The sequence below is a fragment of the Miniopterus schreibersii genome (assembly GCF_964146895.1).
Source record: "Miniopterus schreibersii genome assembly, chromosome: 11".
In the NCBI taxonomy this organism is placed as follows: domain Eukaryota; kingdom Metazoa; phylum Chordata; class Mammalia; order Chiroptera; family Miniopteridae; genus Miniopterus; species Miniopterus schreibersii.
Genome location: NC_138111.1, coordinates 12,335,710 through 12,363,509, shown reverse-complemented (window position 1 = coordinate 12,363,509; position 27,800 = coordinate 12,335,710). Strand labels below are relative to the sequence as shown.

At 46.7% G+C, this 27,800-nt stretch overlaps 1 protein-coding gene across 4 annotated transcripts in view; it reads left to right on the top strand.

The window, feature by feature from the left end:
• ASTN2 (astrotactin 2) overlaps window positions 1-27,800 on the top strand; it is a 694,556-nt gene that overhangs the window by 307,850 nt on the left and 358,906 nt on the right. For 3 of the 4 annotated variants that reach the window (XM_081150627.1, XM_081150626.1, XM_081150624.1), the window contains 3 exons: window positions 20,540-20,624; window positions 21,144-21,218; window positions 21,961-22,098. In XM_081150627.1, the coding sequence (XP_081006753.1) occupies window positions 20,540-20,624; window positions 21,144-21,218; window positions 21,961-22,098 (298 nt within the window). The remainder of the gene's footprint in view (window positions 1-20,539; window positions 20,625-21,143; window positions 21,219-21,960; window positions 22,099-27,800) is intronic. The other variant, XM_081150625.1, reaches the window with a different exon arrangement.

Sequence of the window (27,800 nt, the reverse complement as noted above, 5' to 3'; positions counted from 1 at the left end):
TTCTTAATTCCAGAACTCATAAGTCTCTGTGTTAAGTGCTACGAGAAATCACTGGCACATTGGACAATGTTCCTGCCTTGGTGGATTTCACATTTTTGCAGGGATAAAACAGATATGCTCATATACAGCTATTATAAGAGACACAATATGGCATAAATCAAGAGCAGGCACTAATACAGTGCCTCGTGCCCGGAGAACAGGGAGAAATATGTTCTAGATGGGGATTTCAGGAGCTACATCATGGAGATGTCCTTTCAGCTGAGCCTCATGTGATCGGTGGGGAGCATGCGTAGGAAGGGTGCTTTAGCCGAGGGAACTTCAGGACTGAAAACCGGAGGAGGGGAGTTTGGAGTGATTCCAGAAACCAGAGAGCAGCGTGGTTGTGCTGTTATGTAGAGAATGAACTGCACGTGAGCCAGAAGAAGAGGCCAAGGGGAGTGCAGGGGAGGCTATTGGAAAGGTAAAACAAAGAGAACCCCTAGAGATAAGGACCTGAGGACTGAGAACCACCAAGGACTTGGGAAGCCTACTGCGGCCACTGAGACAGGGAAACTGCCCTTCACATCTGTCCCATGGTTTGTGGGAACATCCAAGCTGGGCATCTGCTCTTCCGCCGTTCATCAGGAATTAGAATTTGGGGGAAGTCATGAGAAAACTAAATCCCCGAGCCCCTTCTTCTGTGGGTGGGATGTATAGTGTTGAACAGAGTCACGAAGTCCAAGCATGGCTCATCATGCCATGAAAGCTTTATTGGATGTGTCAATAGGAAGGGTCGCTCCTCCTAACTGAGGGGGGAAAGGTGGAAAGTGGGGAGGTGCCTCTTCTGAGGAATATATAATTGTCACGATGCATGGATGCACCATAGCCCTGCCCAGGCGTGCTTCTCCAGGGATTTTGACAATTAGGACCACTCATGGGCCAGGTTACGGAATTGGGTCCATAGTGTGCTGGAGCTGGCTCGTATGAACTCAGTAGAGTTGATTGCTATCATGTCTTCCCAATTCTTTGTTCAGTTATGCCAGGTAGATAGCTTGGGAGTTGGCTATTATGAGGGTATTTATACCAACAAAATTAGTAAACATTACAAATCATGGCTTATTTTCATTGGAAAGCCAATCGTTAAACATTTACCATCATGACAACGGATGGGATGAGCACATGCCAATCAAGGGCCAAGGCAAAGAAGTGCCCCAGTGAAGGCTTAGTGAAGGCTTGAAATGCTGCCAGAGGCCGGCATTACGCTCCTTTGCAGACTAGATCACCATAACTCTTACCTCTCTGAAGACAGAAAGTGGACATTCAAGGACCTCTTGCGATAGCCCCGTAATATGCAGCACCAACCAGTTCAAATGATCAGGCCCCGTCTCTTAAGAATGTCGTCATGGGTGAATCTCATTGTGAAACATCTTCATTAATGTTCTGCACGTGTGTGGTGTCATGCTAAATTCTGTGTACAAAATCTTTGACGCTGTGGCCCAAACCACGTGAAACAACAGCGGGACACTACTTCATTTAGTCACTAACCCACTCATCTATTTATTTCTTCATTCAAGCATTCAGTGAACCAGAGTAGACCTATAAAATCCTTTGGAGTAAGACAGAACCTTGCTTCTCTGTTTACTGGTTGTAGAGCTTTGGATAAGTCATTGAACATATACGAGCCCCATTCTCTACCTATGTATAAATTAGGAGACTAGTTCTCATTCTGCAGGGCTGTTGTGAGAATGAGATGAAAAATGAAAGTTAAAATGCACTTAGTTTAGTGCCTAATATACGGCAGGCACTCCAAACACAGTGCCTAATGTTATTTTTATAATCAGTTATTCATTCACTTGTGTCTTCACTTAATTTACTAAATTTCAAATGTTGTAATGTTTTATGAGATGCCTTTAATCCAGCGATGCACAACTGTGTTAATTATGTGAGAAGAAAGTAAGTTAGAGTCCCTGCCCTCCAGGACCTGACCACCTAACATGAAAATTACAACAACCTGGACATGCCTTCAGCTGACCTTTCATTCAGTCCCTGGGTGACTTCTAAACCTGTGCAGTGAACAAAGTCCCAGGCTCTCAATCCTAGTGCCAGTTTTGCCACAGATTTGCCATTTGACCTTGGGTATGTCATATACTGTGAACTTTACATTCCTTCTCTCCAGCGAAGAGCTTAGTGCACACCTACTATAAATGCAATAAAGGTCTGTAGAGTTCATCGAGCCTTGTCTAATGAGGAGGCCGAGGGCCACTGAGGCTAAGCAAGTTGCCCAGTGTCACTCAGTAAATTGATGGAAAGATACAATTTACAACCCTGAATAATTCCTGAGGTATTTTCCAGCTCGAAATGCATGTGTCTATGACCTTCTAAGAACTAATAAGTTAGAGCATAAGTATGATTGAAACAATTTGTAAGTGGCATTTAAAGCAGATTGAATTTTCTTTTCAAATTGATATGAACTTCAGTCGTGTTCACCATCAAATTCAGTTTATTTTCATGTCTTCAGCAGCCACTTTTCATTTGCAATAGGAATGAAATGAAAATACCCTGTGTGTAGTTACATCATACACATGTCTTATGTCCTACTAAATGTTTCTAATGTTCACATATTGTTTCTATTATTTGCTGAGCCCTGTAGTATTAAAGTTCAAAGGGACACAAGGACTTTAAGAAGGTATAAAGTCCAAGAATCCCCAGGGATGGAGAATGTCCCTGCCTTGAAGGAGATTGTACCATGGGGGTTCTAGGTAATGTGGCAGATGTGTAGGACTTAAGTTGAGTAGTTCGTAGGTGAGATGTGCAGTTAAATAAGCAGGGGAGAGCCAACTTTCTGTCACCCCAGAAAAGAGAGAGTTGTATATGTGAGCATAAGTTTTATAAGAACTTGGCCTTTGCTCGTATTGCTTATTGCCATATAGCAGGGATTGAAACAGTTCCTGCATCAGTGCATTTTTTGAATGAATGAATGAATGAATGAATGAATGAATGAGGGACAAGTTACTTTCAGGTGCTGAAATATCATGGCTTAGATAATGGATCCGGTGCAGTGTCCTGGGGTCAGGACCATGGATAGCTCTTTGGGCAGGACGATGTCTTTTAGGCTAAGTGTTTCTGCTGAACTTTTATCTGGCCCAGCTAATTACCTTCTGAAAGTCACCTTTTCTCTTGAGATGTGTACTAGTCTTTCTTGAGCTCAATTAAAGTAAGCTCTGTCTTTTATCTGTTCAGGATTGGTCTATGTCCAACTATGCCGTTACTCCGTTGGGCCTCAACTGGGGAAATCAATCCTCCATGGAGTGCGTCACTCTGCTCCTCAGAATCAATAACGCTCTCTGTACCTCACCGTTCCTTGGTCCTGAGCTTTGCTGGAACCTGATTTAAACAAAACTCATCTAAACTGATTGTCAATTAATGAACCCCACGCCTTATTATTCAGACGTGCAAGATTATGGCTCAAACTTTTAAAAACCATTTCCAACAAAAGCCATTCAGAGAACAGCAATGAACCAAGGTTGTTCTGCTTGAAGGCCATGAAATGAATGTTAATTATAAAAGCCCATTTATCTCGCCAGACTGGCCCATTTGGTTAGATTCGTTTTCTACATATAGCAGATGGGGGTGTTAGACAATGAAGACATATGGCTTAAGGTTAAGAGAGCCGTGGTGGAGTTGTGAGGAGGTATTGAGAGGTATATGAAAGCTGGGGTAACAATAACAGCACGTACAATTTTTATGCCCTTATTATGTACCAAACATCGTGCTGAAACTTTATATAACTATCTTGGTTTCCATAACAACATTCGAGGTACTTATTATTGCTTCCATTTTCCATAGAAGAAGTTGTGTCTTAAAGCAGATGATTGACATTCCCAAGGTCATATATTTACTAAGTATCACAGCTGGGATTTGGACCCAGACTGAGTAACAAGCTGCTGTTTGGAGGAGTCGGTGTGTGAGAGAGTTGGCCTAGCAAGAGCGAGGCATTCTGGCATTCTCCTTTCATAGGTGTTTGCAGAGAATTCTCAGAGGCAGGTATGAATCCTTTGGACAAAGAATTTATAGAATAAGTGGACTTGAAAAAAATAAAAGGACCCAATTGGACTGGCGACAAGGGGAAAGTGCAGAACTGAGAGGTGGCACTGTGACCGCATTGATGAGTTGTAGGGAAACCATTTTATACGTCTGCCTGGGAGTCTTGCTCTGTTTGCTTTAAATGTGTTGTAAAATGTTACGTTGTGGAAGAGGGTTGAGGTCCTTTGAAAAAGGACAATCTGTGTCAAAGATGAGGTCATGAAATTTCAGAGAGCCCACATGGTGAGCAACAGGACTGACCACTCAGGCCCTGGGAAGGACATGAAGGTTCGAATGGGCTACAGAACTGACTTTGAAAATTTTCCTTATTGGGAACTTGCCAATCCCACTGAAGGTTCAAGGCAACATTTGCTTCTGAACTTGAGAAAGAAAAGAAGTTGTGAGAGATCTGAAATCTCGTTTTGTAAAGCTGCGTATAAGAAGATAACTTGAAGTATCTCTGATGATTATCTTTGGGGTATTTTTTTTTTTTTTTTCCGAAAAGGAGGGAGGCTCTTGGTTTCTAAGACTAGAATTGATCATAAAAAGTATAATCTAATGGGATTTAAATTAGATTCTATATTTAATTTCATTCAGCAACTATATTACAAAAATATATTAGGGCCTCCAAAAATGGTATATATCTTACTATTTAGTAAAAGATTCCAGGAAACTTCTAAATGTATTGCAAAACCTTATGGCCAATGAGTTATCAACAGACGAGTGTATGGGAAGAGAAGATAGTGGTCCAAGTATAGGGCAGAGTTGGGAGTGTAATTGGGATGCACAATCCTTGCTGCGAAGTGTCCCCATACGTGTTAATGGTGAGCCATTTCCAGTAGCCAATCTGCTCTCCACCCACCACCACTTCTTCTTTTTTTTTTTAATATGTTTTTATTGATTTCAGAGAGAGGAAGGGAGAGAAGGAGAGAGGAACATCAATGATGAGAGCAAATCATTGACCGGCTGCCTCCTACTGGGGATCGAGCCTGCAACCCAGGCATGTGCCCTGACCAGGAATCGAACTGTGACCTCCTGGTTTATAGGTTGATGCTCAACCACTGAGCCACACCTGCTGTGCCCCCTGCCACTTCTTACAGGCCCCATTGTGTCACTGTCTTCACTCCTCCGTGTTTCAGGGTAAATGTCACTTCCTCCAGGAGGTTTTCCCTGACCTTCTAGACTCCATTATTCCCTTGTGGCTGATGCTCCATTCGTGTACTCAGCATTTCCTTTATAGTAAATAATAATAATAATAATAATAATAATAATAATGACAATGTGTGCTATATAGTGCAAACTTATGTGTTAGGCACTCTTCTAAGCACTTCACATATGACCTTGTATAATCCCCTCCATTACCGTATGCAATAAATACAGTCAAATTGTAACCAAACCAAGAAACAATCTGATATAAATATACCAATATTTTATGTACCAGTAAGGAAAACAGGCTGTCAGTAATAACCATACGACACTAATAGTAACCAGACAAGTCCTCACTTCAGGGGTGCTGGAATGTGGAAGGCTATGTAATGTAATGCCCTGTTTTCACCCTGTACCAGTGAGGGAAATAAATCACACAAGTGAAGGCATTTTCCCAGAGTCACACGTCTCGGAAGTGGTGGCGTATAGATTGGAATCCTAGAAGTCTGGCTTCAGAGTTTAACCTCTTAACCGCTAGCCTATACCATCAATACATGATTACTGCTTGTCATTACGAACCTATTTGTGTGATTCTGTGTTTAATGACCAGCACCTAAGAGACTGCGTGCTGTGTAAAGGCAGGGTTGTGTCTGTGTCACTCACTGCTCTGTCCCCAAGCCCAGCCCGCTGTCTAGCACAGCGGGGATGTCTGATAGTGATAATGGAATGAGCGAATGAAAGGAGGAATGCCGGATTTGGAAACAAATTCCATGGGCTTCGCCCTTAGACCTGCAATTTTTACTTGTGCTGTGACCTTTGACATGCCACTTTGTTCTCTGGGCCTCAGTGTCTCCATTTATAATACAAGAGGAGTTTACATGAGAATCTATCTACATGCTCTCCGGATCTCGATTCTATGTACTGCACACTCCACTGAAAGCAATGCTCTGCCCAACGCTGGCTTCAGGAGGCTTACAACGTGTGAGGGTGGCATTGGCTCTGGCAGAGACTTCCAGGTGTGCCTTGTAGCCTTCTGGTCCGATCCACTCATTCATGCCAGCAAATGCCTCAGTGCAGGTCATCTGGGGTGTGGCTAGTTCCCCGTAAGCTTCATTAATGTCTCTTTCACCAATATTGAGCCCCAGGAAGAGTCAGTCACCAGGAGGGAAGCAGAGGAGACACTGCCACCACCCCTAATTTGCAACAAATCAAGCTGCCCTCCTGGTGGGGTCTGTTTTGTTTTGGAGAGAAAGTAAGAGCAAGATGGAAACAGTCCAAACATTGAATTCAGACAGACCTGGGCTGACATCGTGGCGCCCTCTCTGACTAGTGCTGCGGTTTTGAGAAAATTGCTTAATTTCCCCCAAGCATCAATTCCCTGCTCTTTTTCATCAAAAGAAAAGGTATTCACTTTTGCGAAGTTATTGTGACGATTATAATCAATACAAAGTCCCCGCTACGTTATATGGCAAATATACGTTTTCAACAAATGGGGATTATTGAATCAGGGTCAAAAAGAACCCCCCGTGTTGGCAGCGCTGAGCCCGCAAAAGGCTTAACCGTGATGGACTGTGAAGCGTGAGGACAGGTGCCGAGCAGGCGGGCCCTCCACGCAACCATTGAAAACGCAGCACTTGGCGGTAGCAAGAGCCTTTTCTGGTCGCCGATGCCATCCGTAGGGAGCCAGCCGTTGCCCCACACTGCCCCTTCCCCCTCTCTTGCCTGATGGCAGCTTTCATGTCACTTTTCATGCCAATGGAGATGATAAAGGCCTCTGATAGGAGGCGCGTGTGTGTGTGTGTGTCTATTTCCATCCCAGCCTTTTGGTCACAGAATTAAATGTCTCTTAATTAAAACTTCACTAAATGGCTCCGTAGTGACCACAGGGTGGAGGTGGCACACCAAGACTGTCCCTCAGGACAGGGCGTCGGGAATTCAAGCCGCTCCACACAGTGACGCGAGGGCAGGTGGTGTCTCCCTCGCCGTGGGCACAGCCTGCTGCCATCTCTCTAATGACCGAAAACGGACATCACAGCGAATCCCGCTCCCTAGTGACGCCCGGCGCGGGCGCTTGGACACACGCTGCTTAGTTTTAATGATTCACAACGATTCTCCATCATAGACCAGTCAATGTGGCGTAAAGATGTTTTGTAAGAGAAGCTGATGGAAGGAGACTTGACTCGGGGTGGTGAACACACAGTACAATATACAGATGATGTATTGTGGAATTGGACACCTGAAGCCTATATGATTTTATTAACCAGTCACCCTGATAAGTTCCATTTTTAAAAAAGAGAGAAACTGATGGGAACTTGTTGTTTTTTTTTTAAATCAAATTGTTGCCAGAAAGCGGAGGCTGGCTGGGGCATGGGGTGAGGGCTGGGGGTGGAGCATGTGTGTGCTTGTGCGAGAGAAGCGCCGAGACAGTGGGAGGAGTGGGGAGGGAAGAGAGAGGAAGGGAGGGGGCATGGGAGAAATCCAGTAAAAGAGGGGGTGGAATTAACAGGAAGCGAATTAGTCTTTGCTCTAGGCGCCTTGACAGCTATATCTTATGTAATCTTCACATTAACTCTTTTTTTTCCTGATTTATTTATTTATTATTTATTTATTTATTTATTTATTTTGTTTAAAATATTACAGATGTCCCTTTTTCTCCCCAATGACCCATTCCACCCCGTCCCCTCCCCCTCCCCAGTCCCTCTCCCCACCATTGTCCGTGTCCTTGGGTTGTGCATATCTGCATATACATTCTTTGGTTACTCTCTCCCCCTCCTCCATCCCTCTGACATTCGTCAGTCTCCTCTATGCTTCCATGTCATTGAATCTATTCTTTTCATCAGTTTATTAAGGTCTTTAGATTCCACGTATAAGCGAGATCATGTGATGTTTGTCTTTCGCTGCCTGGCTTATTTCACTCAGCATAATATTCTCCAGGTCCTTCTATACTGTCCCAAAGGGCACGAGGTCCTTCTTCTTTACAGCTGCGTAGTATTCCATGGTGTAAATGTCCCTCAGCTTTTTATCCACTCAGCTACTGATGGGCACTTGGGCTGTTGCCAGATCTTGGCTATTGTAAACTGTGCTGCTATGAACACAGGGGTGCAAATATTCTTTCTGATGAGTGTTTCAGGATTCTTAGGATATATTCCTAGAAGTGGGATCACTAGGTCAAAAGGCAGCTCCATTTTTAATTTTTTGAGGAACCTCCATACTGTTTTCCATAGTGGCTGCCCCAGCCTGCATTCCCGCCAGCAGTGCACCAGGTTCCCCTTTCTCCACACCCTCGCCAGCGCTAGTCGTTTGCTGATTTGTTGATTTGTTGATGGAGCCATTCTGACAGGTAGAAGTGATACCTCATTGTGGTTTTAATTTGCATCTCTCTGATGATTAGCGACGTTGAGCATTTTCTCATGTGTCTCTTGGCCTTCTGTATGTCCTCTTTGGAGAAGTGTCTATTCAGGTCCTTTCCCCATTTCTTAATTGAATTGTTTGTCTTCCTCTTGCTGAGTAATAGGAGTTCTTTGTACACTTTGGAAATTAGCCCCTTATCAGATGCATCCTTGGCAAATATGTTCTCCCAGACCGTGGGGTTCCTTTGTATTTTGAGGCTGTTTTCTTTTGCTGGGCAGAAGCTTTTTAGTTTGATGTGGTCCCATATGTTTATTTTTTCTTTTGTTTCTCTTGCCCTAGGAGATGTATCAGTGAAACGTCCACTACGTGGGATGTCTGTGACTTTACCGCCTATGCTTTCTTCCAGGATTTTTATGATTTCATTTTTCTGCATGTAGCTGTCCAATTTTCCCAGCACCACTTATTGAAGAGACTGTCTTTACTCCATCGTATGCTCTTGCCTCCTTTGTCAAATATTAACTGACCATAATGGCGTGGTCTATTTCTGGGGTCTCTGTTCTGTTCCATTGATCTATATGCCTGTTGTTGTACCAATACCAGGCCGTTTTGCTTACAGTGGCTTTGTAGTACAGTTTGATGTCTGGCAAAGTGATCCCTCCCACTCTGTTCTTTTTTCTCAAGATGGCTGCAGCTATTCGGGGTCTTCTTTGGTTCCATATAAATTTTCAAAATGTTTGTTCTGGATCTGTGAAATATGCTGTTGGTATTTTAATAGGAATTGCATTGAATTTATAAATTGCTTTGGGTAGTATGGGCATTTTAATGATATTGATTCTTCTAATCCATGAGCATGGTATATTCTTCCACTTGTTTAAATCTTCCTCTATTTCTTTTTTCAGTGTACTGTAGTTTTCCGAGCATAGGTCTTTGACATCCTTGGTTAAGTTTATTCCTAGGAATGTTATTTTTTTAGTTGCAGTGGTAAATGGTATTTTTTTTTAGTTTCTCTCTCTGAAAGTTCATTGTTGGTGTATAAGAATGCCGTTGATTTCCAGATGTTTATTTTGTATCCAGCTACCTTGCCAAATTCGTTTATCAAATCTAGTAGTACTTTGATGGAGTCTTTAGGGTTTTCTATATACAGTATCATGTCATCTGGAAATAATGACAGTTTTACTTCCTCCTTTCCAATTTGGATACCTTTTATGTTTTCTTCCTGCCTGATGGCTGTGGCTAGGACTTCCAGGACTATGTTGAGTAAGAGTGGTGAGAGTGGATACCCCTGTCTTGTTCCTGTTTTTAAGGGAAATTGTTTTAGTTTTTGACCGTTGAGTATGATGTTGGCTGTAGACTTTAACTCTTGAAGGAGACAGACTCCTTTTTTATTTTATTTTTAAAAATATGTTTATGGATTTCAAAGAGAGGAAGGGGGAGAGAGAGAGAGAGAGAGAGAGAAATCAATAATGAGAGACATTAATCAGCTGCCTCCTGCACGCCCCCTACTGGGGATGGAGCCCACAACCCAGGCATGTGCCCTGACCGGAATCCAACCATGACCCCCTGGTTCATAGGCAGATGTGCAACTTCTGAGCCATGCTGGCCAGGCAGACTCTCCTTTTTTAGACTCCTTTTGTGTGCGGAGGAAATGAAGGTGGGTCTGAGAATTGAACTTGGGCCTCCGACTTTTAAATTCTTCCCTGACTGTGCTACAAAGGAAAGCAAGGCATGGGGAAAGACAGACAGACAGCAAGGTCTATAGAGACACACTCCTATAGAGGGAAAGGGAAGAACCGAGAAGCAGAGGACCAAGAGAGAAACTGAGGCAGCTACAGAAACACAAAGATTGAGAAATAAAGAGGAGGGTGACGGGAGAACCACAAAAGAGAAGAGGGACACGGGAGGCCGGGGCCGCAAGAATAGGAAAGCGAGAGTAATCAGGAGCGAGGTTGGCAAAGTGAAAACGAGCGGGTTCCGCGGAGGGTACATATTATGGACAGTGGTGTAATATTCCAGATGGAAGGAACTGGAAACAGCAGTTCTCCAGCTTCCATGGAAGCTCGCCGGGACCCTGACCCCTGGCCGTAGCTGAGCCTGAGGTCACGCTGAGAAAGGGCAGAAGCCACATGCTGCCCGCAGGCTCTCCTCGTTTTCCCGTTCATGACTAGACAAAGGCCAAGTCCCATCTAGGGGCGTCTGCACCCCTTGCTTTATGGCATTGATGGCATGGGCAGGTCATGTACACGCGGCCAGTGCACTCAGTGCACATCTGGAAAATAATTACTCTCTTGGCTTTAATTTTATAAATGAATTTGATTTTAAACCCATAAAGATAGCCAGTGCTCGAAAAAGCCATCGGTGCATCGCTTTTGTGAAGAACTCTTTTGCAAAGTGAGTAATTACTCTCTGCTTAATTTATTCTGTATTTTTCACTCTGTGGTTTTGGATTTTGTTGGAGCATGGAACAGCCACATGATTAATCCTCGTGTGTTCCCCATAGAATAATCATATATCGTATCCTCACTGCATCCTTGTGAATGGGGGTGCGCCAGGCTGTGTTCCCCGTCTTTTAGCTGAGAAGGACAAGGCTCGGAGAAGGGCCACTTGCTAACGGGTGGGGTCACAGCTCCAGGGGCATCGACAACCTCATGGCCCTGCCTCACCTTCACCCCTGTGAGCCCCAGTAGAGGTGTGGGAAGCAGCCAGGTGGCACCACCAAGGCGGGCCCTGTTCAGTGCCACGCAGGGTCACACTGAACCTCCTTTATCCTACCTGGGCTAGCGGGGAGCTCTGACTCCAGAGCCGAGCAGACCCGAGTTCGATTGTGACCCTGTTGCTCTCTCCCTGTGAGGACTGGGGTCCAGTCACTGAGCTCCCGAGGACTTCCCCTGCCTCAGCTGTAAAATCTGGGGGACAGTAGCTCCTGCTTCACAGAACGGCTGGGGGGGGGTATTGGTGAAAAGCTGGACCAACCATGTCAGCTTAACAGGCTCCATCAGCACCTCCTAGCTCTTCCCTTTCGCCAGCTCATAACTGAGGGTCCAGGGTAAGGGCTACAGTCAGGAACGAACGTTAGGCCAACCAGCCCGCTCGGCGTCTTCACGGCAATAGCAGGTCCTGCCCGTGGAGCCCGTGCCAAGAATCACGCGCTATCCCTGACGGCGGCAGGAGGGATGAGGCTCAGTGCAGACCTGAGGCAGCGAGCCTTGGCCAGAGACGGGACACACGCTCATGGAGACGTTGGGGAACAGAGGTGGGCTTCAAGCCCTGTTCTGGCTCCTGGCCTGTCTGCTCTGCTTTAACTGGCCCCTCTTCACGCACGGGGCTGGGGCTCAGCATGGAGAATTACTGTTTTTGTAGAGGGGTCGTGGGGGGTTCCCAGAGGCTGTTGCCTCACCCCTGCAGAACTAGGACTGGGTTCCTCAGTGTCCCTTAAACCCTCTGGCTCTGCTGATCCAGCGGACCCTGCTGCTCCGGAGAAGCCAAAGGGCTCGCAGTTTCCCATTCATGCCGTGACCTGCCTTTGCACCGTCCTCGCCTCTGTCTGGAAAACTTCCTTCCCCTGGAGAGGGAGGCCCTACGGCCTGGGGGCGGCTGGCTGGGTTCCAGTCCTGGCTCTTGACACTCAGCGTTTTGACTTTCGTCAAGCAAGTTACTTACCCTCTCTGGGCCTCAGTCTCCTCATCTGTGAGATGGGGTTGAAGATAGAACCTATTCACGTAGGCTTTTCATGAGGGTCACGTGAGTGGGCATAAATGAACTTCCAACACCGTCGGGCAGTGAGGAGTCTCTGTCCCCTCATTCTTATTACTCGGCCACGTCAGGGATGTGTCCTGCCCTTGGGGAAGAGTGTGACACCCTTTTTTCAGGACCCTGTGGCTCTTGGCACACGCTCTCCCTCTAGCACAAATCACACACCTTGCGGCCGTGACGTAGTTTCCTCTCCATCTCCGCACTTGAGCATCAGCAGCTGGAAGGCAGGGAGCTGGGTGGGTGCACCGCTGTGCCCTGGTGCCACCTGTGCCAGGCACAGAGCAGTGGTACAGAGAATGAAAAATGGTCTGAAGAAGTGAGACCTGAACCAGAGAGGAGGCAAGGACCGTGTGGCGAGAAGAGAGGAACTAACAGCAGGAAGCCCAGGAGGGGAGCTGCAGCCGAGAGGGACGGGGCAACAAACCAGGGGGCAAGGAGGGCCTGGCTTTGCCCAGCCTGCACAGCAGCAACAGCGGAGATAGCAGTGCTGGCAGTAATAGTAATAACAACAACAACACCTCCACTTACTGAATGCTGCCTGCATGTCTGGGGATGTGGTAACTGATTATTTTTAATTTATCTCCAATCCTTAGGACGGTTTTTAAAATTGGGCTTAAGATGCCTTTTTTCCGATGGGAAAACTGAGGCCCAGAGAAGTGCAATGACTTATCCAGGCAGCTCAGGTCATGGGTAATCGATCAAGGACTCAGTCTCAGGTCCTTTTGGTTCGTAGGCCAATGCCGATTCCCCTTCCCTTTCCCGTGGCCCCTGACCCCATCCGGGTTCATCAAGGCAGCATGGGTGATTCGGGGCTCTGGATGAAGGGGGGGGGGATGCAGAGAGGGTGACTCCCCGCCCAGCAGGCCCAGCTCTGTGTGCTTATGTCAGGAATCCCAGGTTGGCCAACTGGAATGAGATCCTTCCTGGATGTTGGAGACGTCTGCGTGTGTATCTGTTCCAGGCTGTTAGGGAGGTTTCTCCACCCTTCCTCCCTCCTCAATCAGCCAGAATTTACAAGGATCTCTTACCCACATGTCTTCCCCCCAGCACGAGTTTGTAGATCATGTGTGAGTGGTACACTCAGGGATGGGGGAGGCTAGGAAGAGAGGGAATGGAGCCAGTGGAGAGGGGTCACCCTAGCTGAGACCCTGAACTGGTGGCCCTGGTGTGACCTGGCTGGTGGCCTCTCAGTGCCCGGGCCACCCCGCACAGATGCCCACGTGAACTGGGTCAATGCCATGTAGCCTCAATTAAGGACTGATCTCCATCTGACTCCATCACCAGCCGGTGCCACCAAAACCTTTTGGCCTCTATTTTTTTTCTCCTCTTGCTCTCAGAGGTATGATGCTGAATAACAATGAGGGCCCAGCAGCTGAAATGCCGGTGTCCAAGTTGTATCCAGCTCTGTCCCACATGCCCCATATCCTTCTGGGATCAGGCCTGCTCATGGCAAGAGGCGGGACTAGAAGGCAGCAAGCCCGGCCACACAGCACACTTTATGCCTTATATCCTGCCTGTTGCATCCCGTTGACCAACACAAGTCACATGACAAGCCTGACGACAAGGGCCAGGAAAGAACTTTTATTCTCACAATCAGCCATATGACTGGGTGACACTGTTGTAGGGAAATGACACCAGTGATTCAGCCTACCACAGGGTAGAGTGACCTTCAACACCCCTGATTTCCTGTCCCTGTGTTATTTTCCATCTTAAAGAATTCCCCCCAGAGAGCCGTCGTATAGCCTGGGAAGGAAGGACCAGAGATGCTGCGCTGGGATGTTCCCTCCTCTCGTCACAGTGTTAGGCAGCTGCTCACTCTCTCCAAGCCTCATCTTCATGTTATTTAAAGTGGAGGCAGTAAGCCTTCCTGCCCATGTCGTCATGGAAACCAGAAATTATTTGGCTACAGTCAGCACATAGTAGATGCTCAATTAGCAGAAGGTCTGACGTTACCCCTGTGTCTGACCCCTGCCGGTAGAAAATCAATCCAAAGGCCCTTCGTTATTTAGGTGTTGTTAGGAATTCAGTGCAATCCTGCATACAGCATCTTCGTTTGAACAGCAGGTATTTCAAAGAGCAATTCTTAACCTTTAGATGTAGTGCAGTTTTAGAAACCAGCAGGATGTGATTGCAGGCTCCCTTCTCCCCTTACCCTTGCTGTAACTATCATTGTCAAGTTAAAGCAGCTCTCCTTGCTCTTGCCCTTGTGGTTACTCTCATTGTTGTGATGTTTGCGATCGTGTGAAAGACCTGAGCTCTGAAGACCCAGCTATGACCTTGGGCAACGGGCTAATCAAGCCTGAGCTTTGGTTTTCTTATTTTACAATGTGGACGCTCGTACCTTCCCCCTCGAATGGGCCTTGGGAGTGACCTGTGAGGTGACATACAATAAGCAGTTTCAAGTGTCTTCCATGCGTCCTCGCACAGAGCAGGCCCTGGTCATGCTCTGCCTCCCCCATGCCTCCCCCACCGCATGCCCGGCCCCCAGCGGGACCCCAGCGACGCAGAAGGGCAGGGGCTCAGGGCAGCCCCCTCAGGGTCGGGACGGGAGGGGGTGCCATGCACGCGGCTGCTCCGGGGGCCCGGGGAGATGTCTTTCTAAGCCACAGCGACAAGAAGAGTAAACAAGAAAGTGAGCAGCAGCCAGTGTCCCTGGCCTGTGATGATAAGTGATGACTGAGCTGGAAGAAGTGAAAATGGAATCACAAGAGGGTGACGGCTGGGAGGAGAGGAGCCCGACAGCGGGCTAACTTGGGAAGAGGGCTTCGCACTTACCTGGCACTCTCGTGGGCAGGCGACGAGCTCCTCGGGCCTGGGGGACGGAGTGGGCAGCACCCCCTGGCTCGTACCCCGGTCCTCCTCTGCCTGGGTCTCTTTCATAGGAGGAGCCAAAGAAACAGGCAACGGCTGTTGCGGACTCTGGGCCCACAGGGATCAGCCCTATAGATTATTTCATCAAAGCTGCCCCCATGTGCAGGTAAAGAAACTGTGTCCCTTTGGCCTTGCAAAGGGCATACCTGGGCATTGAGACCACCCTTCCTCTAGAAAGCATTTTCTGTTTCCACTAAAACAAGACACTACACGTGCCCCACTTATTCAGGAACAATGGTAACAAAAACCCAAACAGTTATGATGTTTCGGCAGGAAGAAATGTGCCAAAGATTGCTCTGAGGACTTTTCAGATATATCTCTGATCATTCTGGCAGATAGGTGATATCACTCATTATAGGTTAGGAAACAGAGAGGCGAAGCGACTTGATCCAGTTCATACAAATGCTAAGAGGCAGAGCCATGCTGTAAACCCGAAACGAGATGATCTTGGGGCCCACGTCTGAACCGCCTCAGCAGCCACCAGCCTTCCACGACCCCCCCGAGGCGCTGTCTGCTTCGAAGCGATACTGGAGCACCTTCTGCAAGATACACTCAGACTGTTCATAGTGGAGGGATTCTGTTGTTTTTACCCGAGCATTTATGGAGTGAGAATGCACATAATGAAAAGTGAGAATTCAATAAGTGGAACCTAAGAGACCTAAAGAATAAATATTTTAAAACCAGTGTAACTCATGTGTAGCTGATAATACAGAGTTCTAGTAATTAGCACGATGAAAATCTATTTAATTCAATTTCCTTCTGGGAAGCACTTTAATGAAGAGATTAAACTCTTGTTTTAAGTTCTGGGTTATCAATCACATATAAATGTATGTTTTTAATCTGTTAAGAATATTTTAAATTGATTATATTTAAAAATTCCTCTTCGTAGATGCAATACACTGTCATTATAGGAAACGTAGACATGTCAGAGGAGGACCAGCTAAAAAAAGAATTCCTAGAAAATGTTGCCAGGTGTAATGTTGAAAGATTGAGGCCACCAGTGCCATGAAAGAATGCTGAGGTCATAGTCAAGAGCCCTGGGTTCTAATCCTGCCCGGCCCAGAGGCCAGTCCAGTGATTTGGCCAAAGGTCTCCCCTCTCTGAGAAATGAAGCTGGGGCGATTGGAACAAGAGGCTCTTTAGGAGCGTTTCCTGCTCTGATGTGAAATAGAATTCTATTTTAGACGTTTTACCAGCACTCATGTTTACACTTTCCATTTCCTCGGCAAATGCATGTCACCAATGTAAGAACGTTTCTTTCAGTCTCTAGCAGAACTGTCATTTTTCTAGATGAAGTCGGCCTGAATTTATGATCATTAGACTATATTTATATGTTCACGAATTCTCCCATCTATTCATTTATTTGTTTAACAAATGCTTTGCCTACCCTTCACCAGGCACTGTACTTACTAATTGCTAGGATATAGGGATGATTAAGAAAAGGTTTCTGCGATCAAGAAACTCCCAGGTTAGTGGGGAAAATAGGCAAAAAAAAAAAAAAAGGTTTCCCTCTTCCATTGACATAGGCATTACTATTGTGAAATACACCCCTCACTTACGCATGTGCCAGGCAGTGCAGCAGGTGCTGGATGCAGCTGTGAGCAAGATGGGTGCAGTCCCCTCTGTTGCAACCAGAGGAAGGGAGCACAGGCAACCTGGGAACCCTGAGTCCCTGGCGCTCGCCTTTGAAAGCCTGGCTGCCCTGCGTGAGCAGAGGCAGGACTGAGGAAGGGCCTCGCCCGGGGAAGGGCTTCATCCCCAGCTCTGGCTGTCGGAAGTTTGCATCCTGCAAGAAGGCAATGCTCGGTTGCAAACAGTGGAGAGTAGGCTAAGCCAGCGAAATGGGCAACGGGAGTCAGTAAAGCCGACAGCCACGGCGTTGATGGAAATCTTGCTGCAGACACCTGGCCCGACTGCTAAGAGAGAGCAGAGCTGAGGCTAAAACTAACACTGTCCAGAAAGCAGGGGTTAGGGGTTGGGAAGACAAGACAAACAACTGACTCCCGGTGCTCTGAACTGAGGAGCATCTACTCTAATGGCCCATTTTTCAGATGGGGAAACTGAGGCCCAGCAAGGCGCAAATTACTTATAGTGTCCCTAGAGTTAATATGTCAGCATGGAGCAGAATTCAGTGAAAGGGAAAGGGGAGGAAACTAATGTATCTGCCTGAACCACGAGCTTTGCCTTTCACTGCTTCAACGTATTCGCACATCAGCTCTGTGGGAGTGACGTTACTGCCGCCCCCATTCTACAGATGACAAAACTGAGTCCCGAAAACGTAAGGTCAGTTTCCTAAGGCCACACGTCCAGGGAGAGAGAAAGTGAGGCCTGGAACCCGGGCCTGTGTGCGGCCTGCATCCCCACGCTTTTCCCTCCCCGCTTCCTGTTCCCCAGGCAGCCTGCGGGGCCCTCTGGGGATGCCTCTCATTTGCAAAATACATATTTGCTGTATAATCAGTGTCAGTAATTAATGATCCATTCCGAGGCAGGGGAAACTTGCCTAGTAAGCACAGGAGGATGAAAGAAAGAGAAAAATAGAGCAGCACCCTTTTCCTGGGTAGATTTTTCATGCTCACTAATAGTCCCCGAAGGAGGGAAAATGACCTGTGCCCTTTCCTGCAGAGCCCCTGACAGGAGAGACAGGTGCCCTTTCCCGGCAGCCCTCCTCGCCCACCCAGCCTCACATCCCGTCCCTTGGCCAGAGGTAACCATTTTACCTCCCCCATTATGAATCATGAGGACTGTGGCTTGTGACAGGTCATAAATCAGTCCTGGGAGTCTCGAGGACAAATCCCAGGACTTTTCATCTTTAATATTAGACGTGTTTAAAGTGGTGAATATTTCATGAAGGGACTGTTGCATTTTAACACATCATTAGCGACTCCTCTCCCTCCCACGTTGGCAGATTACTCTCATCCAAATCTCAAGGATCTCGGACCTCTCTTCCATTATTTTTACCTCCAGTAACAATCACCAGTCCATTAGGTTGCCCATACTTACAGCGCCCGCGTTCAGTGGAAGACCCGGGGCATGACGCTGGAGAGTTACAGGGGCCACCCCTGCCCGCAGGGAGCCCTCCTGGTAGACCAGGTGTCCAAGGAAGGGGGCAGGTGGATCTCACTCTCTCTGCGTCTCTCCCTGTGTCTTTTAACAATCTTAGATATCCTGAATATTTTTAATACTATCTCCGACTGATTTTTCACCCCATATTCTGTCTTTTACCTTGTTCAACGAACATTTATTAAGCCCAGACCGATTGCCAGATGTTTGCAATGCCAGAGGTACAAAGATTAAGCAGCACTGTAATATATAAAACAGGTTAGAGTGTTTGTTAACACTCAGAATGCTTTGTGTAAGGTCAAATGCGTAACATTTACAGTGAATCGGTGAAAGCAATAAGGTTGTTTGAGGAATGCAAACATTTTGAAATCGGGAGTCATGGGTGAGAGTTGTAGAACCCGTGTTACCCTAGCATCATATCACTGCCAGGCTTTGTTTGGGTTGCACAAAGGTGAGACAATCCTGATTCATAAGACACGCAGTTGTAAATAGCATGAGCTTGTTAGCGCCTCGACTTGCAGTCTCAGTATCCTCTGCCATGAAGCAAAGATGACAGGAGATTTTTTTTTAATGAGGCCTGCATAAAACATAACCTGAATATTCTCTCCATTGTCCTAAATTCTAGCCTGTAATAGCTGAGTGTTTAGTTTTCACTTTTAAAGAAATTTAAAAGTAATTTTTCTTGAGAAAATTAAAATCTGAAAGTTACAAAGTCCCTAAATCTCCCCCATAGAACTATATATATTCCTGAGAAATGTGGTTTGAAAACTCTCAGAGCAGATCAAATAGAATGCCTGTCGGACTGAAGAATTGCGGTTCATCTGGGCGTGTGCGTGAGGGCGATCTCCAGAAGACCAGGAAGAAGGCAACCTGACAGCAGTAGTCTGGAAACTTATCAGAGCCATAGCGAAATTATTCATTCAACCCACAGTGTTGAACATCTACTCTGTTCCAGACAGTGAGCTAAACCAGGGCACTTCCCACCAGCATTTTCCAAGGTTTGTTCCACAGAACACTAACCCTGTGACTTGTTCCATCAGCCAGCTTCCCAAAGTGAAATACGTTTAGGGGAAACTATCTGTATCACCCTCGTGCAGAATCACACTCTACTGGCTCTGAGGAATGGTACCATGTTTCCCAAACACTTTTTTTTATAGAATCTATTTTTGGTAAAACATCTGTGAACATTTTACAAATGCACCTTAGGAAAACCTAATAACTAATTGGATCAAAACCCTAAGGAGTGTAGAGTGGAGCAGGACAGATAATAGCAAAGGGGTAGGACAGAGAGTTTCTGAAAACCCTTCCAGGATTCTGAACTTCGGGCATATACTAGGAAATGAATCATCCACTGACCAAATCAAATGGGCATGGCCAATGGAAGAATACACTTAAAGGTGCTGGCAAGAATTCGTGCATCCAAGCATAAGATGTGGCCAGAGAAAAATGATGCATGGATACATGGATGGATGAATGGATGGATGCATGCATGCATGAGTGGAAGGATGCATGGATGCATGGATGGGTGGATGGATGGATGCATGGATGGATGGATGGATGGATGGATGGATGGATGGATGGATGGGTGGATGGATCCATGGATGGATGGATGCATGGATGGATGCATGGATGGATGCATGCATGCATGGATGGATGCATAGATGGGTGGATGGATAGGTGGGCAGATGGAAGGGAACAAGAAGGGAAAGGAGGGGAGAAGATGAGAGGAAAACCAATTAAAATAAGCAAACAACAAAAATAAATAAAATCTGAAGATTGTAAATGAAAATAATTTTTCCAAAAGGGGAAATCAAGAATATTTGGAGGCAGTGACATTTGATTTGGGGCTTACAAATGAACATGGATTATTTATTCAGGTGGAGAGAATTTAACTTTCTGATTACACTTTTAGTACAAATGTACTTTATCATAGCGTAAATATTTGAATACGAGCCCTCCGTTTGTGGCCACTGGGTCACTTTCTGTTTCCCTCATTAAGCCAGGAGCTCTTTTGGCATCTGGGTTTTACCTTGATCTCTGTATCCCCAGCAGAGAACCTGGCAGGGATTGAGGTCAGGATTTGATGGATGAATGAATGAATGAATGAATGAATGAATGAATGAACAAATGAATAGATTTGTTATTAACCACCATGGTGGGTAGACCAGAAAGCCCTCTTTCCATGGGCCTTTTCTAAAGCAAAGCAACTTGCTTTACTTTCTAAGAAAACAAGGAAACCGGGGGAGACTATGTGAAGCAGGCAGAATTTCACAAGACTGTTTTCTCGTTTTGCTTACAGGAGAGTGTAGCTGTCATGAAGGCTATGCCCCCGACCCAGTTCACAGACATCTGTGTGTGCGCAGTGACTGGGGACAGAGTGAAGGGTGAGTGACAAAGGACACTGGGGCAGGGACAGCGGAGGGCCATCCTCACCTCCTCTGTTCTGTTACCAGAGGCCCCAAACCGCTCCTCAAAGAGGACTCTTCCTCTGTCACAGTTTGATTTCTGCAAAACCCAGTGGAAAGTGAGCCCTATTTCCCAGGGAATCCCATTTTAGTATTAAACGCACTTGACGACTCTCCCAGAGATCAAATGCTGAAGGTTAACACCCGTCCCAAGCCGTAAGCCATGAAAGAAGACTTTCTTAAGTGGACGGGTCCAGGAAGAGAGGCAGGGTTTTGTACATGACCCCAGGATGGGCAAAGTGGCCTTTAAAAGGGCCGAGTCCTTCTATACAATGGAGACACTCTTTTGTAATATACACAGTTTTGCCCAATAATTACCTGTGTAAAACTGGGCTGTTTATAAAGCTGCTCTGAAGCAACATCCACGCATGAATCCTCCCGACTCCTCACTAATAGTATCTCCTGTCTCCTTTTCTTTGCCGCCTTCTTGCCCTGCAGGCCTTGGCCTTACACAACACTTGAGAGGGGCTACGACTTGGTGACGGGGGAGCAAGCCCCGGAAAAGATTCTCAGGTGAGTTGAGAATCCCGTTGGGGCCTGATGCTGGGGAGGGGAGGGGGGCTTATGGGGCAGTGTCGTCACGCCTCCTTAGATGATGGAACCTGTGCACCTCTGGGCTGTAGAGAGTACAAAGGAGCCCTCGCTGGCACAGGTGCACCGTCCTCGCCCAGGTTACTGTGGCGACCTGTTCTTGTCTGCCCGCCACCTAGACTTAAAGACTCAAGCACTTAACCTGGAAGAGACATTACTGATTATCTCGTCGAGAGGTTTGAAAAATATTCTATAACTATAGAACCTGCTCCTGCTACCCCCATGAAATCTCGCGTGAAACATCACTACTTAAGCTGATAAAGACATCATAGTAAATTAAACGGCCGACTGGGAATCAGATTTGGGTTCCAGTGGATTCAGAGTGCAGGCTTTTCGCCTCTGCAGACTGCCCTGCTGACTAAGCAGTCACCTCTGGAGCCCTGCTGGCTCCCAGGACCGCTGGGGAAGGCGGAGCCGAGATGGTCCCTGTCCTCGCAGAGCCCACTGTTTACTGGGAGTCAGGACCTATGCGCACATGGGCTGCGTGATGAACGGGTTTAAGAAATGCCCAAGTCTGAGTACAGCTGGTGCCTTGGAGAGTGCAGGGGACTCGGTTGGGTGGGGAAGTAAGAAGGGTCCGGGAGGGGACGGGAGGAGGGACCCGACTCTTCTGTTCTCACTCTGCTTCCTGGGGAGTCCCCCAATGGAAACTCTTACATTGCAGGTCTACTTTCAGCTTGGGCCAAGGACTCTGGCTTCCTGTCAGCAAAAGCTTCGTGGTGCCGCCTGTGGAGCTGTCCATCAACCCCCTGGCCAGCTGCAAGACCGACGTGCTCGTCACAGAAGACCCCGCAGACGTCAGGTAGGGAAGCCATCGCCAGCATCCCGCAGCAAGGACTTCTTGGAGCAGGGAAGGCCCCTCTGCTCCAGGACCTCAGCAGCTCCTGTGATGAAGGGCCCCTCACAGGGTTGAAGTAGGCGGCTGCCTTGAGGCTGATGTAAAGAACTCTGTTCACTATGCCATGGTCCATGCTCCGAACAGCGCCCCCCGCTGGTGGGCCTCCATGCTTGTATTTCAACATCATTCCTCTCCTTTGGGGCTTTTATAAAATATGAGAGAGGCTAACACATCATCTGGCACATCATGGGATCATTAGTGGTCATACCTTATAAAAGAACATTACTGAAAATAGTACATTGGAGCGTCACGGAAATGAAAGATTGGAGCATGAGACGGTCTCTGTGGTGACTCTGGTGCAGACTGTGGGCAACTTCGTAGGTTCTAATTGTCCAGGTCCCATTTATTTGTTCTTTCCTCGTGAAAGGATGGAGACCACGTCTCTCCTTATACATTTTATACCCCGTAGTTAACTTCATTATAGACTTCCTCTTCTGTGCTCTAATCAGTTGCTTACATATCATTCTGTCCGATTATGTGGAGAATCTCTTAAGGTCAAAGAAATAACTTATTTAGCTTTTTAATCCCCAGTTCCCTGCACATATTGGACATCTACTAAGTGTTTATTGATTTAATTAAACCCGTGGTCTTAGATCTGATCCTACTGCTATTTTGGAGCTGTCTGCTGGAGTTTTTTTCTTTTTTCTGTTTCCCAGTTTGATTAGGAGAAGCATTTTAGAAATGTAAATGTTATTAAAAATGGACTCAGATAGCACTTTTGGGATTGGCTTGTACACACTTACTGGCTGCTGACCTGGAGCGTGGAGCCGTGGTGATTCATGCTCCCAGCGATTGTTATTCTGCCGCTGGACAGCTGCCTTCGGGTCCTTCTGAGTTGAGATGTTGTCATATGTCCATGGCGTCTGGGTAGGAAGCCCCTAGAACCCAGCTCTCCTGCTTTGCAATGTGTTTATTCTAGTCTTTTCATGGGGGGGATGAAACTGACATGATTTTTCAGGTTATTAGTATTTTCCCAAAGAGATAGCTTTAAAAAAAGAATAGATTACAAAAGGGATAGCCTTTAGGAAATGAAGTGGTCGTTATGAAGACCTAAGACGGTTTCAGGCACGCATAAATTAACTAATGGTAGATTGTTGTTATTTCCATTTTTGATAGAGCTGAAGTAGATGAGACCTTCGTAAAGCATGTGGTGAGGTTTCTCTGCATTACATATTTTAAAGATGGAGCAAAGACCATCTGGTTGAAAGACTCCTCTCAAAGTCATCCAGTGAGCCTGCCTGTAATCAGCTGCTAGTTGGTCTCAACTAACTTTCCTCAGGGTTCTATATACTTGACATTGAATTTGTGAATCCAGTGAAGCTAAAGCTGTCAGACTGACTGGTGCGATCCTCACCCTGGGCTAGAATCCCATCTCTACCATGTATGAGCTTTGTGATCCTGGTCCCACTGCACTGGCCGAGTTTCCATTTCTCTGCAAAGGGGGATAACAGTGCCATCCTCACAGAGTGTAGTGATGACTCATATCCATTGATCATTCCTTATGTGCCCAACACCTTCTGAACCTCTCATTGCCTCCTGTGTCAACCCCATGAGTGGATGCGATTGTTATTATTTTCATTTCACAGAGTAAAATATAATCTGAGGCATAAAGGCAATGCCTTCCCTAAATGATGAAGCCAAGTTTCCACCCAGATCTCTCCAGCTCTGGAACCTATGTTCCTAACTATTTCACCGAAACACTTCCCAAGAGTTATGATTAAATAATATAGGTAGAGGCTGGTACACATCAATTTTCGATGAATTGAATTCCCACTACGGCCAAGTTCAAGTAGCAACTGGTGATGGTGGGGAAGGCAGTGTTGGCAAGGGCGTGTACTAGGTCATGCAGCTGAGAAAGACCATGATCTTGAGGATAAAAGAGCTCATTGTTCTCCAACCCGAATTATGTTAACTAGCTAGCCAGCCAAGGAGGGGCCCAGGATATCAACTTTTGGGGACTCTAAAACTTCTTTGGAAATGTAAAAAAAAATAAGAAAAGTGTAAGTAGTAGAATGCATTTCAGGGAGAATACTGGATGTAGTTGGAAGGGATACTGTAGTACGTGGACAGGGGTGAGACCTCTAAGGGGCCTGGTCCAATAGCAATTAGACGCGTCTGAGCTCCAGCTAAGGATGCTGTGACTGGTTACGTGGAGGCTGTGCTTTCATCAAATTGGGGCCAGAGCAGAGTTGCTCAGGACTGCAGAGGGGATGAAAATCTGCAGCCACGGGCCCCCCCTTCTCAACCCTTTCTGGACAAACCAGTAAACATCTCCTTCAAAGAAAAGTATAAATATTCCAAAAGTATTGGTTTGATTAGGGCACTAAGTGATTGTCCTGCTCGGGGTACCACAGTGCCTTTGCCTGGGCTTGAAGCACCTACAGGCAGCCTTTTAAGTTTCCTCTTGATTTTACCTCTCGCATGCCCATTAGATTCACTGCGAGGGTGGAAAAACGATGGTGATCACCACCATTCAGAAGAGCCTGTGCTGTGCAGGCTGAGGTTTTCAAGTTGCACAGATAAACCTCGTTTGACACGCTGTTGCCCAGACGAGCCTATCATGGGCGCTTAAAGAATTAATGAGTTCTAATCAGATGCTATGTTAGAAATTAATAAATGATAGATCATAATTATAGATAGCCGATAATATGCCTCAGGATCTCAGCAGAGAGGTGAGAAGAAAGGCTGTGGGAAAGCAGAGTCACAGAGAAAAAGATAAGCCTTCGGGTAGGATTGGAAAGGAAACCGTAAAGGTACTTTGCTAGTTTGTGTTTTTTTGTGTGTTTTAGTCTGTGACAGAATGTTAACTAAGTATCGAATCTCCAGTCTCACTCTAGGGGAGGCAGAGCAATTAAGCCGTCAAATGCACAGGCTGCCCTTCCTAGGTGGCTAAATTTAAAACAGCCGACAATAACAGATGTCGGCGAGGACAGGGAACAACTGGAACTCTCACACCGTTCCAATGGGAACGTAAGTTAGGATGACCGCTTCCCCAACCTGCGGGGCAGTGTCCACTTCAGTGTCCACATACCCTATAGCCCATCAGTTCCCCTCCAAGTAATATACCTAATAGAAACGTGTATGAGACATTCAAGAACACTCATCTGTACTGCTAAAAAGCTGGGGGGAAGTCCACAAGTTGACAGAAAAAGTAGACATATGAATTATGGACTAATCATACAATGGAATACTATGAATGATGGATATTAAAGAACACAACAGCCACACCCATCACTGTGGATGGCTCTCACAAATGTAACATTGAATTATGGAAGCCAGACACAAAGAATATAATTAATTTGGGTGGGGAGCTAAAAGTTACATGCAGATTTTCAACTCTTGTGGGGGTGTCCGGGGGGCGGTACCTCTAACCCCTGTGTTGTTGTTCAAGGGTCCACTATATATGTTTATGTAAACTTCAAAACCAGTAAAAACTAATCTATGAAGTGAGAAGAAAGGGTAGGGATTACATTTGTTAGATGGAGGGGGCAGTGATGTGGGGAGCTCATGAAAAGTTTTATGTGATGCTGATAATAATTCTTGATCTGGGTGGTGGGTGCACGCACGGGTGTTTTCCATCTATAAAAATGCGGCAGGCTCTGCAGATATGATTGCACTATTTTCTCTCTGCATGCTATATTTTGACTGAACATGATGATATAAGGCAGTTCATTGTTTTAAAGGCATGGGCTTTGGAGCTCAGCTGACCTGCCCCCAGTTCAGGTCCCAGCTCCACGCCCTGTGTCCTGCTGGAGCTGCTCTATAGGGTTTGCCCTCGTGGGGACTGCAGATAGTATCTCTGCCTGGCAGGGGGAAGGTGAAACTAAATGACAACACGTCGTGAAGCACTGAGTTTGGCACGCAGTGAACTCCAGAAGCATTCATTATTATGTTTGCTATTATTGTAGCCTAGTGTAGCATTTTTTTTTTGTTTTTTTTGTTCCCTTCATCTTTCGAGCTCTTTTCTGTTTCTTTTGCTGAAAGGCTACATCCGATCTATGATGCATCTTAAAATCAATAGCGTCTTAGTATCGAGAGCTCACAGCAGTCCTTTGTCAGGGGGTTCGGGGAGACTTACATGAATATACAGATCTATACCGTGTGGTAAGTCTGGGGCTTTATGTGCATGCGGATATGAGCAGAACGAATGCGAAGGCACGTGTGCGGCACACACGGAGGGCCTCGGGGGGCTGCAAAAGGAAGAAAAAAATCCTGACCAAAGGCTTTAGGCAAGTATTTGCAGGAACCAGAACATTGGCAATTAACCTTGGATGTGGAGAGCGTTTGGCTGCGTGGAATCTGAGGCGGGAGGGAAGGCTTTCAAGCGTGTGAGTTGAAGGGCCGAAGACGCGCGCTCTCCCCTGGACGGCTCCCACGCGCGGCGGGCCCAGCAGGAAGCTGTGGGAATGAGATTTTCAGCGTCCGAGGCTCTAATGGTGTCTGCTACAAAGGCACTGGAGCAGCGCGCACTCCAGTCAAATGGCATACGGCTTCTTTTCAATGCTGAGCACCTTCGCGAGGCCCCTCCTGTGTGCCAGACACTGTGCCAGCGACTGTCGGGAAGCAGATGAAGAAGGCCTCTCCTGGTGCAGCAAGGAGCATGGAACAAGAGACTGGCTTGAGAGAGAATAAAAGGCCCTCGTGGAGAGAAGCGCGGCAGACGGCACTCACTGCTCCACGCTGGGCCCCCTTCACAATTTCAGGCGGAGCTGGTTCTTCTTACAAGAGAGATTCGAGACTAGCTGTTATCGTTGGAATAATAATCGTCCACAAAGCTCAGCTTTTGGAGCCCCTCAGTGATTTTTCTATTATCTCAAATCAATGAAAATGAAGTGGTGAAATACTGTTAAATCCCCGGCACATTGTGGAGAGAATCACGGGATATCAGAGCGCGAGCCAGCTTTGCTCACTTGGTGACAGTTTTCACCCTGAATCCGTTCTGAACAGAACCCAGAATGGACGGCCCTTGTTCTTTTGGCTTTTCAATTCCAGGCACTAAGAATTTATTGAACACCTACTGTGTGCGAGGCTAAGTATTGGGGGGTATGAAAATGTGAAGACAGAGATCTCCGGGGGTCAGAATGAGACAAAATTGCAAACAAAAGGTGTCATGCTTGGGGACAGTCGGAAAGGACAGTGGGAAAGTTCAAAGCCAAGAAGGGATGAGGTGATTAGACTCCCCTGGGGATTATAGGGGAGACCTGACGGGAGGACTGCAGAGCCAAATTGTGAACTATTAGCAGGAAGTCACTAGGACACTGGTTCTCAAAATGTGGTCCCCAGACCGGTAGCATCCACATCACCCGGAAACCTGTTCAAAAGGCAGATTCTCGGCCTCTCTCTGTGGTAGACGGATACTGATCCCCGACAGGATCAGATTACAAGTCCAAGAACTTGGAAATGCTATCTTATTTGGAAAAAGGGGCTTTGCAGGTGTGATAGTTAAGAATCTTGAGATAGCCCAGCAGGTGTGTCTCAGCGGTTGAGTGTCAACCTATACACTAGGAGGTCGCAGGTCCGATCCCGGGTCGGGGCACATGCCCCAGTTGCAGGTTCGATCCCCAGCAGGGGGACGTGCAGGAGGCAGCTGATTGATGTTGATATTT